The sequence below is a fragment of the Pecten maximus genome, chromosome 12 (assembly GCF_902652985.1).
Source record: "Pecten maximus chromosome 12, xPecMax1.1, whole genome shotgun sequence".
Classification (NCBI taxonomy): domain Eukaryota; kingdom Metazoa; phylum Mollusca; class Bivalvia; order Pectinida; family Pectinidae; genus Pecten; species Pecten maximus.
In genome coordinates, this window is record NC_047026.1 from 30501459 (window position 1) to 30519321 (window position 17863).

Sequence of the window (17863 nt, forward strand, 5' to 3'; positions counted from 1 at the left end):
TGAACACAATATTATTTGTTCTTGGGGCTCAATTTCAGTTTGAGATACACATAAACAGACAATTTTGATTTATTTTATTCTGTCAAAGTAAAATTTGATAAGCTCTGAATAACAAATGTTATACTGTATAAAATATTAATATACTTAACTATGGCACCAAATCAGATTCGTGTTTTAACTTCACAGCATTTACTATCCTTGTATAACTACATGCTAACATATTTAATGTCTTATAGATAACGAATTTGTATGTTAGGAAATACATGAACAATAAGAGGATATGAATTATCTGTATAGTTACAATATAGGGTTAACGAATGTTGCCATTAGCATAACAAAATATGAACAATGATGGGCACCGAAGAATAATCATTGCAATTGGTCACTTAAATATCTAATACTTAAATGTGCATAGAAAGTTGTACAAAACAGTCAATATGATCTGAGCATAGAAACGGCAGATAGGAAAGATATTCAATCCATAAACAAGTACTTGGAAACGAAAGATAAGATTTACGATCAATATAAAGTATTGAATTCGGTAGGTAGACCAAACATGATCTAATCCATGGTATTATATCAAAACATTTGTCTCCAGTCACAGCAGAAAATTCTTCTTCAAAAGTCCAATAATATTGATTTTACATGAAATCCTACACAACTGTGGACTATAGAACGCTGACCTTAAGGTACAACTGTATACGCTTTGTTAAGCTGCCAATCTGCAGAAGCATGCAGATGTATATTTTGGAGACCACCAGAGGTTTTATAATAAAGTCTGGTAACAATCTGACGTATATTTTAGTCTGTACTTCCATTCTAGAGTGACATGCAGACGTATATTTTAGTCTGTACTTCCATTCTAGAGTGACATGCAGACGTATATTTTAGTCTGTACTTCCATTCTAGAGTGACATGCAGACGTATATTTTAGTCTGTACTTCCATTCTAGAGTGACATGCAGACGTATATTTTAGTCTGTACTTCCATTCTAGAGTGACATGCAGACGTATATTTCAGAGATGATCTGAGGTATTATAAGCTAAAGTCTGTATTGCCAATCTCTAGTAGCATGCAGACGTATATTTCAGAGACCATCAGAGGCTTAGTGATAAAGTTTCTCCTGATTTTTTTCGGGCTGCGTAATGATGACAAGGCTGTCTCTAGCCCGCGTAGCCAAACTGAGAATATATTTATTGAAGTCTGCATGGTCATCATTCACACGTGGGTTCACACCTATAATGGTTGATCTGTCCATACCACTGAATCCTTTCACAGTATCTATGGTAATAGGATCTTTGACCCCTGACCTTTCCACTATATTTTTAACAGATGGAGTCATCACTTCTTTATCTTGGCGCCTACCTACCAGAATAGCAATGTCCTGGATATCCACCCCAGTTCCAAGAACAGATGACAAGACCTTTGCAACAGCATCGTTCACTTCAGTAGAACTACAAGATACAATGTTAACATCGCGTCCCGAGGAATATCCATGACCAAGTTTCGGAAGACATTCAACCATTTTAAGACTCTGAACTTGATCATTTGCAGTAAGTTTTTCTTCAGGGTCCATGAAATTCATAGCATAGTCAAATATCTCTTTCGAGTTTCTTGATACCTCACTCAACATAAAATTGTTTTTACCAACAATAGAAGGGAGACCAGCTTCAAATTTGTGAACCTTTTGGGAATAGTCCATGAAAACCCAGAAGTACCCATCTGGAACCGTTTTGCTTTCCGAACCACCCACTAGCCCTTGCTTAGTGAGTTTTAATGTCATCGTATACCAATCACCGTCCCTTGCTTTGAAGTTTTGTGCCTCATCAATGATTACATTCCTAATGCAATTAAAAGCTTTCTTTGATTCATCATGATTGTTTTCCTTTCTTTGGATTTTCTTCAAAAAATTTCGTCTAGTGCAGACCTCGCAAATGTTAAAAGATCTGAAAAAATTAAGCATGAATGAGTGTTATGTACACATAATAAACAGGTTTTTTTTTTTATTAAGTTTGTGGGTGTACAATGTACATCTTTAAGCAACCTTTTAGTTTGAAAGTCGTCAATATCCCCTGCACCCTGCTAAAGAAGTAGAAACTACACATACATGTTTGAATTTGGTTGTTTGCATAAAGTGCGTAAACGTAGAAACGAAGGCATATATGTACAATAAAATAAATAAGAGGCCCAGGGGTATTAATGGCCACAGAGTAAATTTGTGTGATTGTGGCAAAAAGGAACTTCATATTTTCTTCTTGGAAGTACTTACATACAGAATTGATTATATGAAATGTTTGTAGGAAAATATAAATGAAACAGGAGGTTTATGGACCTTAACAGTCACCCGGACTAGATATTATACTGGAAAAATTTAACTAATAGAATGCAGTGTTTCTAGACCCCAAAGTCAAAAACACTTCAGACATACATTTATTTGAATTCCTCTACATAGCAAAAGGCACTACAGGGTCATTAGACTAATGTGTGTAACAGTTATTGTGTAGATATCTAAGTTGAACGGTTTTGGAGATGGTGATGTTTCGGATTTTGACTACCGGTATTTGTTTCCATGGTTACAAAATCATTACCTTAAATGAAAACCACATGATAACATAAGACATCACTAGACCACTATACCCAACAGTTATGAAGGTTTTGTGAAGTAATATTTAACAGTTTTGGAGTTAAATGGAAATTTTTCGATTTTGACTATTTGTTTCCAAGAAACATTATCTAAAATGAAAACTTCTCGATATCAAAAGGTCCCAATAGCTCTGAAACCAATTCAAGTTAAAGGTATATCAAGTGATGTAAGTGAAGTGATCTTAAACATTTTTGGAGTTATGTTTCAAAAACAGTAATATTTTGGATTTTAAACCATTCGTCAATAAATAAATTAATAATTATGAAAAACCAAAACCACTTTACAACGAAAGATACCACTAAAGCAATGTGTGTACTTGGTTTGGTGAAGTAATCCTTTACAGTTTGGAGTTATGTACTGGAAACTGCAGTCAGACAGATACACACAAAGACACATTTGGCACAAATTGTTTACTGCTATATATAACTTCCAGTAGATTTAGGATATTATTGCTGCTGGAAAGTCTTTTGTACTTGACCATACCTGACGTATGAACACAGCATATCATTCTCAGCTAGGTACAGGATTTGGTTCTGTGCACTGCCTCGTCTCCTGAGTTCCTGAATCAACTGTACAGCAGCAACAGTCTTGCCTGCCCCTGGCGGCCCATGAATCCAAAGTTCCTTGGTAAATTGCTGACTCCAAAACAGATCAAACTGGTCACTCGTCAGCAAGAAAAAGTAGGACATGTTGGCCAATACTTCTTCCCTATTTCCTGCTGCCAGCGTAGTAAAGTCTACAGGTTTGTAGGCTGCCATACAAACAATAAGAGATCCGATAAGGTTTCTAATCTTGTGAGGGTTCATGTAAAAGTGGGAAGGATAAAGATCTTCTTCGTCTAAAATGTCATGATTTCTTGAGCAGGTTACGTCTTGATGACAAGAATTATCCTGAACGTGTACAACTTGACAGGTAACACCAAATTTATCCGTACAGCCTCCATGAAGGACCAGCCGACTTTTAAGGAATGCAGCAACAGATGACGAGTATTCTCGTGTCCTACAGTTTACCTCGTTAGTGAAGGTGAGGAGATGACACCCATGTGACTCACTAATAATGAAGATATCACACAGAACACATTTTGGTTGGGGTAGCGCCACCTGGAGGCCCCAGCTGTTAACAACAATACAGATGCTATCAGCCTCTTTATACTTCTCCAATTTATCTCTGATAAAATCTTTTTTCTTCGAGTGAGATATGACATCCAAGGCATGTCTCGGCTGTATCCATTCAGTTTTACTTTCTGAAAACATAAAAAATACAAATATGAACATGCAGCTTAAAACATATTACTGTGACACTCAAGTTCTAATTCTGCCATCTTCAAGTATTGTTAAAGCTTTTGATTCCATTACAAAAGATGTACAACTACATTCATGATATATCAAATTAATCAAAAGTCAATTTACATCAGAAAGATGACAACAAGAGTCATTTGTTTACTTATCAAACCTACAATATGTCACTCTCTAATGTGTATTTGTAAACAAAATTCTCCCAGAGCAAAAATTGAATGAGATCTGTTCTTGCGACAAATAACATATGCCTTAACAAAACTTATACTAAAGTACGTTTCAAGTTTCATCAAAACATCTTAATGTACTTCAAAGTTATGCACAAGAGAAGACTTTTGAAATGTTTACACTAAATTGACCTTTGACCTTGAGATGAAGATAACGGGGACCATATTAACGTATGTACACTGCCCAGTGACTTTTTTAAATTCAACAAGATATATTCAAGTTATTTCCGAGACAAAACAAGAACCAATAACAAAACTGGAAGTGTATGTTGGTACAACATGAATGTCCCTGTTCCCCACTTTATTTCTATTTCAATCCCCACAAATACCTCAATAAACTTATAGTGCGGCACTAAATAGACGGACTAACATTAGATTGGCTTGTGGGGTGTAGTGCTTTGTCTGTGAACTTGTGGGGTGTAGTGCTTTGTCTGTGAACTTGTGGGGTGTAGTGCTTTGTCTGTGAACTTGTAGGCTGCAACCCGCAAGTTGATCAGAATGTAAAATCTATTTTAATTTTCGTTCAATCCATCAGTAACAAGGATGGATAGTATTGCAACAGCAATACAAAGTCCCCTGCCTGACCTAGGAGTGCACCTATTTATTTCCCATTTTTTAAACTACGTGTAATACTGATCATGTATACCAAGTTTTGTTAAAATCGGAGTAGTACTTTAGGAGGAGTTGTCCGGACACGCCTTAACCAATGAGAAGCCAACGGCCATTTTGAAAAATGTGTGGGATGCACATCTACATGTTATACTGATCATGTATACCAAGTTTCGTTAAAATCGGAGTAGTACTTTAGGAGGAGTTGTCCGGACAAGCCTCAACCAATGAGAAGCCGGCAGCCATTTTGAAAAATGGATTTTTTGAAAACAAAATGAGGGATGCACAACTACATGTTATACTGATCATGTATACAAAGTTTAGTTAAAATCGGAGTAGCACTTTAGAAGGAGTTGTCCGGACAACTATTGCGTGACAGACAGACAGACGGACGGACGGTAAACCTATAGTCCCCCCGTTTTTCAAACAGCAGGGGACTAAAATGCAGTCCAAATCCCCCCCCCCCCCCCCCCCCCCCCCCCGAAGGATGCTGAGGAAGTAAAGAATGACAGACAGAACCAGGGTAAAACAATTCATCAATATGCTCCTGACTAAGTCTTATGAAGGCATAATAATAGGTCTTATCATTCAAACTGGGTTGAGATATAACTTTAAGACATGAGGCTACGATATACTTTGATTAATGACCTAATGTTAAAGGGGTCTTAAGGCCTACTATTAATGTTAAGGTTTATGGAGGGCAATGTACTTCAGGTTTGTAATCAATTAGCTCCCTTGAATTTGCCATAGATTATCTCCCTTGAATATTTCCAATATTACTTTTAGTGTTTTCAACAATGAAAGAAGTGGCAAATTAAAGTTGTTTGTTGTTTTAATTTCATTCTATATTTGATTGTTAAATTTTTGTCACTAAATGTAATCCTCGAAGGATAGCAGAATTTCATAAATTTGTCTTTGTTATTTTTTGTTTACATGTTTACACTTTGATCAAGTGCTTATTTAAATGGTCAAATCCATAAAAAAAATTTTAAAAACCTGAACTCTCACACACTCAGTGTGTTACAGGGATGCATCTGAATAATTTAAAACAGTAAAAAAATTGGAGTATAAAAATAAGATAAATCTCAAACAATTCAGCACTGGCAGATACCAAGGATGAAACAATGTAGCAGCTCTAGGGTTAATTAAAGGAGAATCACGAAGACAAAGTCAAACCTACTTTGGAGCAGTTTGTTTCTGATAGCATCAACAGTATGCTGCACTGTAAACACCAATGGGGCCTGAGGTACATTCAGGCCAAGCTTTACAAATCTGTTGTGAAGTTCAGGTTTATCTGTAAATAAATAACATTGTAAAGATTACAGACCTTTACATAAATACACAATTACAGTAGAATCTCACATACAGATGATATGGTTTCAAAACAACAGCTAAAAACATGGGGACATGGCAGAAGCTTAGAAAACTGAAAGTGTGACTTTCTACTGTATATCAAAAGGAGGCAACGGTCTTTATCACGAACATTGTTTACATAACTTACCTCTGTGAGAAGACAAAAGTACCTTGTTTCCATAACTTACCTCTGTAAGAAGACAAAAGTGCCTGTTTCCACAACTTACCTCTGTGAGAAGACAAAAGTGCCTGTTTCCATAACTTACCTCTGTGAGAAGACAAAAGTGCCTGTTTCCATAACTTACCTCTGTAAGAAGACAAAAGTGCCTGTTTCCACAACTTACCTCTGTGAGAAGACAAAAGTGCCTGTTTCCATAACTTACCTCTGTAAGATGACAGAAGTGCCTGTTTCCACAACTTACCTCTGTAAGAAGACAAAAGTGCCTGTTTCCACAACTTACCTCTGTAAGATGACAGAAGTGCCTGTTTCCACAACTTACCTCTGTAAGATGACAGAAGTGCCTGTTTCCATAGCTTAAATGTCCATTCCTCCACACCCCCATAATCATTGACATAGTAGCTCTCTGGTACAGCTGTGAACACTCCCCCAGGAAATTTACAAACGGACACTACCACCACCATCCGCCGTCCCTGGTAACAATAAAAATATGTTTTTTGTTGTAAATCCTAGTATCCACCAGCATATTTATACCCTCTTTCATATAACACAATGCCCTGACTGCCCATACTAATGAATGTATATACATTTATTTCCCTTCCTACTCAACTTAATGCTTAAATAGTCATCCTGGTTACATTAAAACATACTAAGGTCGACAGAAAAGAAACTATAAGTGTCCTTAACAATGTAGTGAAGATTACTTTTAGCATAAAGTTCATCCATTTGTCTGCTCCGGGAGGCATAAAAGGCACATCAACTTATTTTTCTTTTTACCTACCATTCGTCTCGGGGAACCATGAACAGGAAAGAATTGAATGTCCCAATGCCTGCCTCTGATTGGTTGAAAGTCAGTGTCGCCCCAAATAACTGGTTGCATCTTTGCAACCATCAAGTCAACTGTAAACAGTGATTAGAACATTTGTAGTTACATTTTGCATCTCTAGGATTCTCAGGAAGATGGATATGCCATTAATTAACGATGAAACTAATAAATTACATAATGATTATATTACCATATTTTGAAAGTAAAAGAGAATACCTACAGCAACTCAAATTACCAACACAACCAAATATGAAATCTATTTATATGAATACAGAATGAAAAGTCTTATCGACATCTGTAATGAGTTTCATATTACAATTAACATACATGTGTGTTGTCCCCATATTTTTATCATTATCTTCTATACAACATCTCGTGGGTAAATCTAGTATAATATGGTAGTTTTAATAAAATCACTTCTGTTGGTGGTAGTTTGACTAAAGTGTAGTCTTCCCCTGGGTAGATATTTTACTGGAATAGCCCTTACAATCATGCATGGGGCCCTTGCCATAACTCACCTATCCAGTTTTTCACTAGCTAAGCCTTTGCCATACAACTCACCAGTTCTTTTCTGCTCCTCCTCTGAAAGTTCTTCACCAAGTACTGCGGCCTTGACATCTTCTATCCCAAAGTAGATATGGCCGCCCTCATGGTTGGCGAATGCAGAAAGGTACCTGGTGACTGTGTACTTTATCTTGGTGGGGAGTGATTTGCCGTCCCTACTGCTTGGAGCTGATAGTTGTTTAAACTGAATCTGTTTTGTCTCTTGCTTCAAACATTCATGTGTCTCTCCATAATGATATTCTTTTGGAACATGTGGGAGATCAGAAAGGTCACTCGGTTCACCATTAGAGTTGAGAAGTTTCATGGCTGAATGATAGGACACCTCATGTGTAGCTGTATCTGTCGGGAGTCTACAGTAATAGTCTAGGGTACAGAGATGCTCTGCAGTTTTAACAAACAGATACAGATCTTTATCATCATAGTTGCCTACCATGTCAAAATAGTTACAAATATCATCCCCAGATATGATATCTGCCATTTTGTTCTCCATAGCGCTCCACCAAGTATCCAGGTCCTTTGGCTGAACTCTTGCATCATAGTCCAGATTCTCCATGTGAAGGATCCCCCCACCTGAGTTAAGTAGTGCACAGATGTACTTGAGGACAGATCCGTTTTCCGCATCTCGTATATTCTTGGAAATATGGACTGCACAATGAAGTATTGTTTCCCCATATCGTAGCCGATTTTTTGTGCTGTAAAATACAAATTTCATTAAAGAATTAATGATGCTTTTGTTTAAAATGACCATTTTTCAATGCTAGTCTATATAGAATTTACATATGATCAAACCATGACTTCCTGAAGGAACAAAAGAATATTCCATGTTACATTAAATTACAATATTATTTGATATAGCAATGGCTAAAAGAAAGTGTGATTAGCGTAATCATAATTTGGTGCAGTGCTTCATGTGCAAAAAACACTAAAAATAAATTACATTTCTAGGTATGTTTACTGCAGTAATCAAATTGCCATCCTTAAACTCACATGCAATAGCTCTACAAGGCATGAAATAAGTGATCCATGGGTCCTGTAATTATGGTTAGCCATTTGTTTTTAATTTCCAAGAAGAGACCTATTATAGAATAATGTAGATCTCTAGTTCAAGTTTAAAAATAATCACTTTACTTCAGAAAAACTGATGCTCTTTCTTTTGAGCTAATTGGATTATGAAAAATGAGGAAGTTTTACTGATAATTTATAGCTACATTTACAGTCCAAAAACAGGAATTTCTATCCATAAAAGGGAGGTTTAGCAAGTTAGCATGTGTAATAAATCATCAACTTGTATTGACAGGAAGTAGAAAATGATAAAATTTTGCAACATCTGACCAAATCATTGATTGTTTTTACCACAGTATGTAGGTTCTGTAGTTATGTCTATATGTTCAAGGCTTACATTTCCTCTGCAGTCAGGGCTGATGTCCCACTATGTTTTCTCCTTCTCTTCCATTTGTGAACTTTGTCATTGTCTTGGAGGTGTCCACAATTGTCCAGCTCATCATGGGAGTCCACATCAACCTCCATTTCTCATTGTCGCCTGTAATTGAATTAAACATGATGTTCTCATAGGTATTTATTTGTAAATTTTAGTTTCTGTTACTTAAATCTTTTGAATATAAAATTTATTTATTTTACAACTATTGCAAACCAATTTATACAAATTTATATTAATCACTTTTGTTGGCCCGGATGGAAGCGTTGGAGGGGTCTTACTCTTGGAGAAAACTAGAGTACCTGGAGAAAAACCCACATGGTTGGGCATGTTTACCCATACCTTTTAATGTCTAATCAGGGAAGTGAACCCTGGCCATCTACAGTTGAGTGTAGACTAAAGGTTACACAAAGTGCACTCCGAGTGCACTCCGTTTGGACTTGGAGTGCACTCCGTTTGGACTCCAGGTAAACTTGGAGTGCACTCCGAGTGCACTCCAAGTTTACCTGGAGTCCTATCAGGCCCCAATTCTACCCTGGTCCACATGTATCACATGTACCTGTAACCAAGTACATATACACATAATGTTTATATATAGATGTATACTCATATACAATTAAGACTCCTAAAACATGTAACAATAAGTTATGTGTTACTGTTTTATCTTTGTATATACATGTACCATATAATTTCGCTGGTTCATTTAATATAATTGATTTTTTTTATTAGAAAACCCTGTATAAGTGACTGAATAGATATGGCACTTTGTTGAAAAATATATGACAGCATTCCTTTGATTTGAAGAATTTTAACAAGCCACGCCATAAATGAATAGAAATTGGGAATAAGCAGAAATGTATTTGGCAAGTTGTTTGTGGTCTCTCAAAATGTAGAGTCTGAATGTGTACTGGAACTATCTTGTACTCAAAGTACTACTGTTTTTAATATTTCAAATACATTACTTCCAACAGTATATATATTACTTAACATACAATACAAAAGAAATCTTGTTTTTTTTATCACCTTGATAGCATATTCTGGATCCAAAGTCTAGTTTTGTTTAGAGTTTAACATCAGACTTACATTTCCATTTGGTAAACCAACTGGTTTTTTGTTTTGTTTTGTTATACTTGCCTAATTAAATCCAGGTCATACATGGAGTTATTCTAACTGTTATGTAAGATACAATCACCCCCCCCCCCCCCCCCCCCCCCCCCCCCCCCCCCATCCCCACTCCCCACTTCCAGAATCAATATTTACTTGTATATCAAGCGTGATTACAGGGGTGTGGAGAAAAGACAGACTTGTACACTGACCCCAATAATGACCCCTTCCTCCAAGTTTACCTTATACATAAGGTGTGAAGATCAGGACAGGTGTACACACAGCCATCTAACTTGATAAAGACCCCCTTAATTGTTAGATGGAAACTGGTCATCACACCTTACCTTTACCTAGCCTGATTTCCCTCTGGCCCTGACACCATGTCTGGTATGGTGTCAGGGCTAGAGGAAACTCAGGCTGACCTATACCAAACATAAGAAAAGATATTTTATTTCAAACTGGTACTATTACTTTGTGTCTTTAATATTATAATGTAAGTATGTATAGAGTATTAGAAGTCAATTATAATGTAAATCACCATAGATTAATATGATTTCCATGTTTGAGTTGTAAGTAAATACTTATCAAACATTCCATACACTAACTGCAGCTTACCTTATGAATTTTTTTTAAAAGTTTAAACATTTAACTTTATGATTTTATAATTGTCTTGAACAATCATTGTACATTCATGACCTGTATCTGTTACATGTATGAGTGACACATCGATGATAGATATTGACTGCATAGGAATAGAAAACGATGTACAATATAGTTCCAACAGGTAAGTTTTACAGGTAAATGGTACATAGGTTGCCAGTGTCCAACTGCCACGGGGCAAATTGTACCTCAGGCAGTTTCCTGTTTCCTGTTATGATCCCATTTCCTGGACGAGAACAATGTGTACTAATTACGGGTATACGGCTATAGGTTGGTTTTGTGAAATGGTGAATTTACATTTATTATACCATTGGGAATTATACTGATTTTTTTTACTTTAATCTCTTTCTTTACAAATATTTTTTTTAAAACAATGCCTTTATATTTTTTAATATAACAAGATAAGAACTGTGTCATTTCTTAATTTGATTTACATTATTTTTTTCTGAACTTGTATAATTCAACATTTCACCTCTACATACCGGACACCTGCATAAACCGGCCAATACGTTTAGTCTCAATGACTTACAGTTTAGACAGGTTACAATGTTATAAGAAACAGCTTATTTTTACTTTCTAATTTCGGTATAGAATAACTTCATTTCAATAAAGTTGGTCTTCTAAAACCTGTTTACCAGTTTGTTAATGGTTTTACAGCATATTTTGACATTTCCACCTTAATTATATTGGTATTTCGTTTATAGTTTTGGTCTGATTAAGGCCTCTCAGATGGAGAGCTATACAATCCTTTCCTTCAGCTGTTCAGGTCAGGAGATAATCTTACTGTTCTGATGGCCTGAGGCTACACACCCAGCTTTGCACAGCTTCATCATTTGAAGCCATACAACAACAAATATGGACATAGGTATTTCTGTGAACCCAGGACAGTACCTGTAGCTGGCTACTAAAACTCACCTGGCACAGTTCTCAGGTGTGTCAGGCCAGAGTCAGTCATGCATGGCCAATAATAATAGCAATTATAACAGATACTGTCATTTATTATGGGTAGTACAGAACTTCATACTTGTGTGTACATTATGTCAGAACATTATTTTAACCAGGTAATGCTCGTAAATATTTACAGTTGTAAATGTATACTTTTTAACAATACATTTAAAAATATAAACCTATATAAACTATATTGATTATGTTTATTTTATAATTACTTGCCTGAACTGAGTACATATCTGTAGTTATATTTTCCTTTCATGTAGAGAATGTCTTATAAAAAAAACCCACATCAGTCATTAAATACTATAAACTTTCAATATTTTGAATAATCAATAACATAATATAGATACATTATCTAAACTTCCTTTAAAGTCATGATATGTGTACAGAAATAAATATTCTAATTGAAATAATTTTTTACTTCCTTAATAAAATGAACTACAGTTTAATTACATTTTAATAAAATATGAAATAATAAGCAATTAACTTTCATAAAAACCTGATTATAGCATAAATTGTATAACTGTATTTTATCTTAATAAATATAGATTTAACATGTAGGCATTATTACCATGTATTAACAATAAAATAAATATTCCTAGATCTAGTAGACTAAACAAATGTAAATAGTAATATGAACAGAACAAAAGTAATTTGTAAAAATCTATTTATTTATAATAAATTATATTAAAAGCATCAAAGTATTAATATTTATATATGATATAGTCTGATTATAGACCCGGGGCAGACATGGTGTCTTATAGGACTCCAGGTAGACTCGGAGTCCACTTGGAGTGCACTCCAAGTTTACCTGGAGTCCAAACGGAGTGCACTCCAAGTCCAAACGGAGTGCACTCGGAGTGCACTTGGGTGTAACCTTTAGTCTACACTCAACTGTACATGTAGGTGAAAAGCATGCGTGTTAAATACCACTGTGCCACCCGACCATCCAAATCACCCCTTTGTGAGTCTTTCTTTTGGAGACATCAAGACAACAGTTTATCTATATTTTTAGGTCTGAACATCTTGATATCAATTTTTCCTTAAATTGGAACATTTCATGTTACCTACTGACTGGCGGAAATGGTACCATACTAGAGAAGATGCCTTATTGGTCCCCATGTCTCTTGTTAATATTTTTCTGTGGCACAAACGCCAGACATCAAATGCTGCCTGCATAGATTGTTAGCGTCATTTCATTATCAGTATGGAAGTTAATATAATTAGTCTGATTTTGGTACCAACACCAGACAATACTAGCCCGAGTTTCCTCTGGCCCTGACACCATGTCTGGTCAGGGCCAGAAACTCGGGCTACAGACAATACATGCAAGTACATTCCATAAAATCTCCACACAAACAAAACTTTCCTTGATAAAATAATCACAACCATTTCTTATTAGTCGTAACATATATATGTTACTTCTTGAATTATCATGGAAACAAAAGAACTAAGGTTGTTTGCGATCAGTTAAGACTAAGTCCACTCATTACATCATTTAGTAAATTAACAATCCATTGGTAGAACAAACATCCGATTCCTGTGCTTCTACTCTATATGTTAATGTAGTCCGAATTAGTATGACCAAATCATCAACCAAACCATGCAGTGAGTAAACTAGTATGTGCAGACTTATATTATCCAGTCTCAGAATCAGCTAACATCGGCTGAACATTACACTTTGCACTAGGCCTACTTATCATTGAAGCTACGTGTGTACATATTTGAAGTTTATCACAAGTGAAAAATATATTGGTTCATTAGGCTAAACCGTACCTGTCTGACAGTTTCGTTTCACTGACTACAGTTTGTCTTATTAGATGGCTTTAAGTACATCTGCTAGCCTACACATATGTACATCACATACGATAGTCAATAACCGGAAGTTTACATGCCAAACTAATGATCAAAACACTGAATGGAAAAATCCGGAATAGGTCCAAAGAGGTACTTGTGGAGAGATAACTTTAGTGACCACCCACTACCGATCCAGGTATGGCATTACCACCGCTGCCCCCTTTCAAATTCCTGGATCGGCCTATATATAGCCACTGAACACAGGCACTTGCCTCATCTGTCAATACGCTCAATATATAAAATATACAATGCTTGTTAACCGACCCGAGTGTCTGTGCTCTGACCAGTCACATGATTTTCAACATGCACCATTCAATGACAATAGAATTCTCTCTTTGAGAAAAGCTAGATGTATAGTATGAAAGGCCGTTCAGGTCAAAAACGAGATACAGTGGAACTTCGTTAACTCGAACTCGGATAACTCGAATACCCCGCTTAACTCGAAGTACCTCGCCGGTCCCGGCCGAATTCTCTCTTTATCTTAGTAAAAAAAACTCGGATAATTCGAATTCGGATAACTCGAAAAACTCGGATAATACGAAGTAAAAATTTGGTCCCAACAATAAAAATCCTACTTGAAATGTTCGAATAACTCGAAGTATAATTTTCGTCGATCGGTGGCAAACGCCGACATTTTTTAAGAGCTAAATTCCGTTTGTAATACTGAACATATCGGCACTACTAACCTACATGCTATTATAAGTGTTTCATAAATTCATAAAAGAAATTGTCGGTTGAATCTTATAACAACAAGTCTTGGTGATAAAAAGTACTGCTTTACTTACATCAGGTAATTTCCCAAGGCGGTCGCCGATATCAGTACACACGATAGTCAACAACTCATCTACCCGTTCGCTCAAGCGGAACTAATCTCTGACACACCGGTAGATCTACCCGGCTGATGTTTTTACAGGTGTAGAATGACACAGTCACCGGCGCCTATTAAATCTTTAAACTGCTGAAACAATAGCGTAATTACCGCCGAGGTGTTCAGAGTACAACTGTAACGGTCAGTGCTGTCTATTAAATCGGATAAAACGCCAACTCAGTTACAGTAACATTTTATACGCACATGCGCAGCCCAACTTCCGGTGCTAATACACATGGAAATGGCGTGGTTATCAATAAAAAGTAAGTAGGCCGATCAAACAGTATTTTATATATGTCCAATAAAGGTAATGGTTCTGTTACGTTTTGTATGCAATCTGTGTTAAACTTAAACGGTTATTTGTTTTGACATTAATAACTTGTTATTTTGTCGAATTCCGTTTTATCGTTTACCTTTTGCAAACATGACTTGCACATCAGATCGTTATTGAAATGACTAAGTGAAAGAAACTTTATCGTGACTGTATATCGGCAAAACTACACCAAATAACAAGTGACATAACGAAACATTACATATATATTTACATGTATTGACCAGTCTTCACACTAAACTGATGAGCGACAGAGCGAAGTTATAATGATTATATAATGTTGACAAATATTGACCAAACTTTTCACCAAAAACGATAACTCGCTTAATTCGAACACCCGGATAACTCGAAGTTTTTTCGTGGTCCCGTCGACTTCGAGTTAACGAAGTTCCACTGTACATTAAAAGCGTTAAGCTTTAACGCGTTAAACATAACATTTAACGCGTTAAAGCTTAACGCGTTAAATGTAGTTGTCATTTAACGCGTTAAAGACAGGATATTAACGCGTTAAACTTTATCAGATTAACCAATCAGTTGTACCCATGCATCAGCATTCGGATGAAAGTTCTTCAGGGAAGCGAGAAAATGGAGGCTTCAAGAAGGGAGGTTCGCTCGGTGGTACAAGAATGCCTTGGGACCGTGGACGATATTATCAGTAGACAAGTATAAACTATTTGACAATGGTTATTTGTCCAAAAAATGAAGAGTCAACGTATGACTACTACGCATGAATCCCAATGTCGACGTTGGGTTTGTTTTGGTCTGAAGATGGGTTTTTTTTATTATTATTGCAAACAGTTTCATGACAGAATATTACAGTACGCGTTGACAGAATATCAACACGTCAAAAAGAACGTTGATATCTCTGAAAACCGATTTAAACAGAGACCGTATCAAAATAATCAATTGTGCAATGAATCAACATTTTCTTTTTCCTATTTCACTGTGCTTCATTCTTTTGATCATTTACGTGTATTCATGAAGGTCTGTAAGATACATTGTTGTACATTACTGTAACTGGTACATTCTGATGACGTCACATTGTTTACTGGCGTTCCGAGTTGTGTCTTCACTCGCCGACACGAAGGTGGCATAGTGTTCAGTGATATGGTAGTTTTTTTCATCTTAGAACATTGATGAGATAATACAGAACATCTCACAATAAACCATGTTATAAATGCAGTTTACAGAAAACGAGATGTAGAGACTGTATTTATCACTCCAACATCCATCAGCCTACTAACTACAAGTATTTGTCGATAGTTCGTCTATCTGGTCGGCTGCCATGGCTACATTTATGACAGTAAATATTCCTACAACTGGCAAATATAAACACACGATTAGAATTTAAATATAAAAGTAAACAGTAGTAAATTATTTAAAAAATAACAATAATTACGATAGCAATAGCTGACGGTAGAGTCAATTCTCTCCAGAAAGCTGGCTCTGGCAGCAATACTGTTAGTCCTTTAAATACATAGAAGATGTATATGAAACAGGGAATTCGATTGGTCTGTTATTTAAATCATTTTAATGCGTTAAAACAAAAGCTACGACTTTTAACGCGTTAAACGATTGAAGCCGTTTATCACGTTAAAATGCTAGCTAAGTAACAAATTTTTATCACGTTAAATGCTAGCTAAGTAACAAATTTAACGCGTTAAAATTCCATGAAAACATTTAACGCGTTAAAGCTTTACGCGTTAAGTCTTAACGCGTTAAAGCTTAACGGGACTGCATCGGGACTGGATACTAGACCAATGGAAGGAACGGTGGATAGAAAAGATTATCCAATGACGCCTCGGTTTTTCTTTGATCTTTTGTTGGCGATATATTGCATACTATGTGATATTTCAAATATCACATATGTGATATCTGAAATATCACATGGCATTTCTGATTGGTCCATGCCTCAGTCTTGAGGCGGGGCCAATTTCAAATGTGGGCGTGACAAATGAACAAAGACAGGAAATACATTTTAAACAAAATTTAATGAAATACGAGTGCCGTTTAGAAATGTTCTTTGTTGTCTTCTTTCTTCACCTTGTATGAACGTACAGCCGTGCTGCGATGTTCCGTCCTGTCCATATTGAGTTGTTCATCAAAACCTGACGAAACAGAATATAAAACCCTGTTCAGTATATTTTAACAGATCAGTAAAAAAATGCATTCATGATTACATATAAAATTTCAGTCATTTAAAAAAATGGTTATTCAGATTACGCCAAATATAATCGTACATTTTCGTTGCACAAAAATCTTATCATAAACAAAATAGTGATGAAAATAATAACAGGACGAGTGGATAAAAATACCGATTAACCGATTCATCCATGTATCTAAACAATTTCATGGACTTTGAAAGATTCGTGACATCGTGAACGTCGAAATTTACGAAAAATATTTCATTTCACAATTTGTTCAAACAATATGATTTTAGACTTACCTGCTTGGTAAAGGGAAGTAGCGCAGGTCCTCTTTCCGGAGCAGTTACCGTTTGTGTAATTTCCCTCGAATCCTGCAGTCTTTCACATGCTTTTCACATTACCATTCAGTTTGTTTACAATTGGTTGCGTTAATTCCTTGGTATCAAATAATCCAATGTCAGTAGCTACCGTGTCACTATCTTCCAGTTCATACTCATACTTGGTCGAGGTCGGTAAACACATCGACATCAATGATCAGTACCTGATCCGCCATGGTTGACAGTCTCACTAGAAATGAATAGGCTAGTAGTCTACTGTGACAGAATGAAACGTGTCAGAAATTGGCGGGAAACATATCACAGTGACAGGTTTTTATCAATTTTATAGCTCCACCCCTAGGCACGTGGGTGACAAAACCTCGGCTGTCATTGGATAAAACAGATACAAAATGGGTACTCGTGACGTATCGCATATATCACACTCGTGTGATATATCCGATACATCACTCGTACCCATTATGTATCTATTACATCTC

At 36.1% G+C, this 17863-nt stretch overlaps 1 protein-coding gene and 1 long non-coding RNA gene across 2 annotated transcripts; both read right to left on the minus strand.

The window, feature by feature from the left end:
- Window positions 1–59: 59 nt before the first annotated feature.
- LOC117339181 (schlafen family member 13-like) lies at window positions 60–13741 on the minus strand. The gene is made up of 8 exons (XM_033900629.1): window positions 13623–13741; window positions 9096–9236; window positions 7694–8388; window positions 7088–7206; window positions 6629–6779; window positions 5956–6069; window positions 3128–3887; window positions 60–1946 (listed from the first exon to the last, which is right to left on the minus strand). Exons 2-8 carry the CDS (start codon window positions 9221–9223, stop codon window positions 1106–1108), a joined length of 2808 nt encoding a protein of 935 aa, XP_033756520.1. The 5' UTR covers window positions 9224–9236; window positions 13623–13741; the 3' UTR covers window positions 60–1105.
- A 3133-nt stretch (window positions 13742–16874) lies between these two features.
- On the minus strand, window positions 16875–17771 carry LOC117339783. The gene is made up of 2 exons (XR_004535321.1): window positions 17349–17771; window positions 16875–17010 (listed from the first exon to the last, which is right to left on the minus strand). It is a non-coding gene; the product is annotated as an uncharacterized LOC117339783 (long non-coding RNA).
- Window positions 17772–17863: the final 92 nt, after the last annotated feature.

Bases quoted from the DNA above. Each gene is read 5' to 3' on its own strand.
- LOC117339181 (XM_033900629.1), bottom strand. From the start codon at position 9,223: ATGGAGGTTGATGTGGACTCCCATGATGAGCTGGACAATTGTGGACAC. The intron at 6,780-7,087 runs GTAGGTAAAAAG...TATTGTTACCAG, and splicing joins ATGGTTCCCCGAGACGAATG to GGACGGCGGATGGTGGTGGT. The intron at 1,947-3,127 runs GTATGGTCAAGT...TAATTTTTTCAG, and splicing joins ATGCTGTGTTCATACGTCAG to ATCTTTTAACATTTGCGAGG.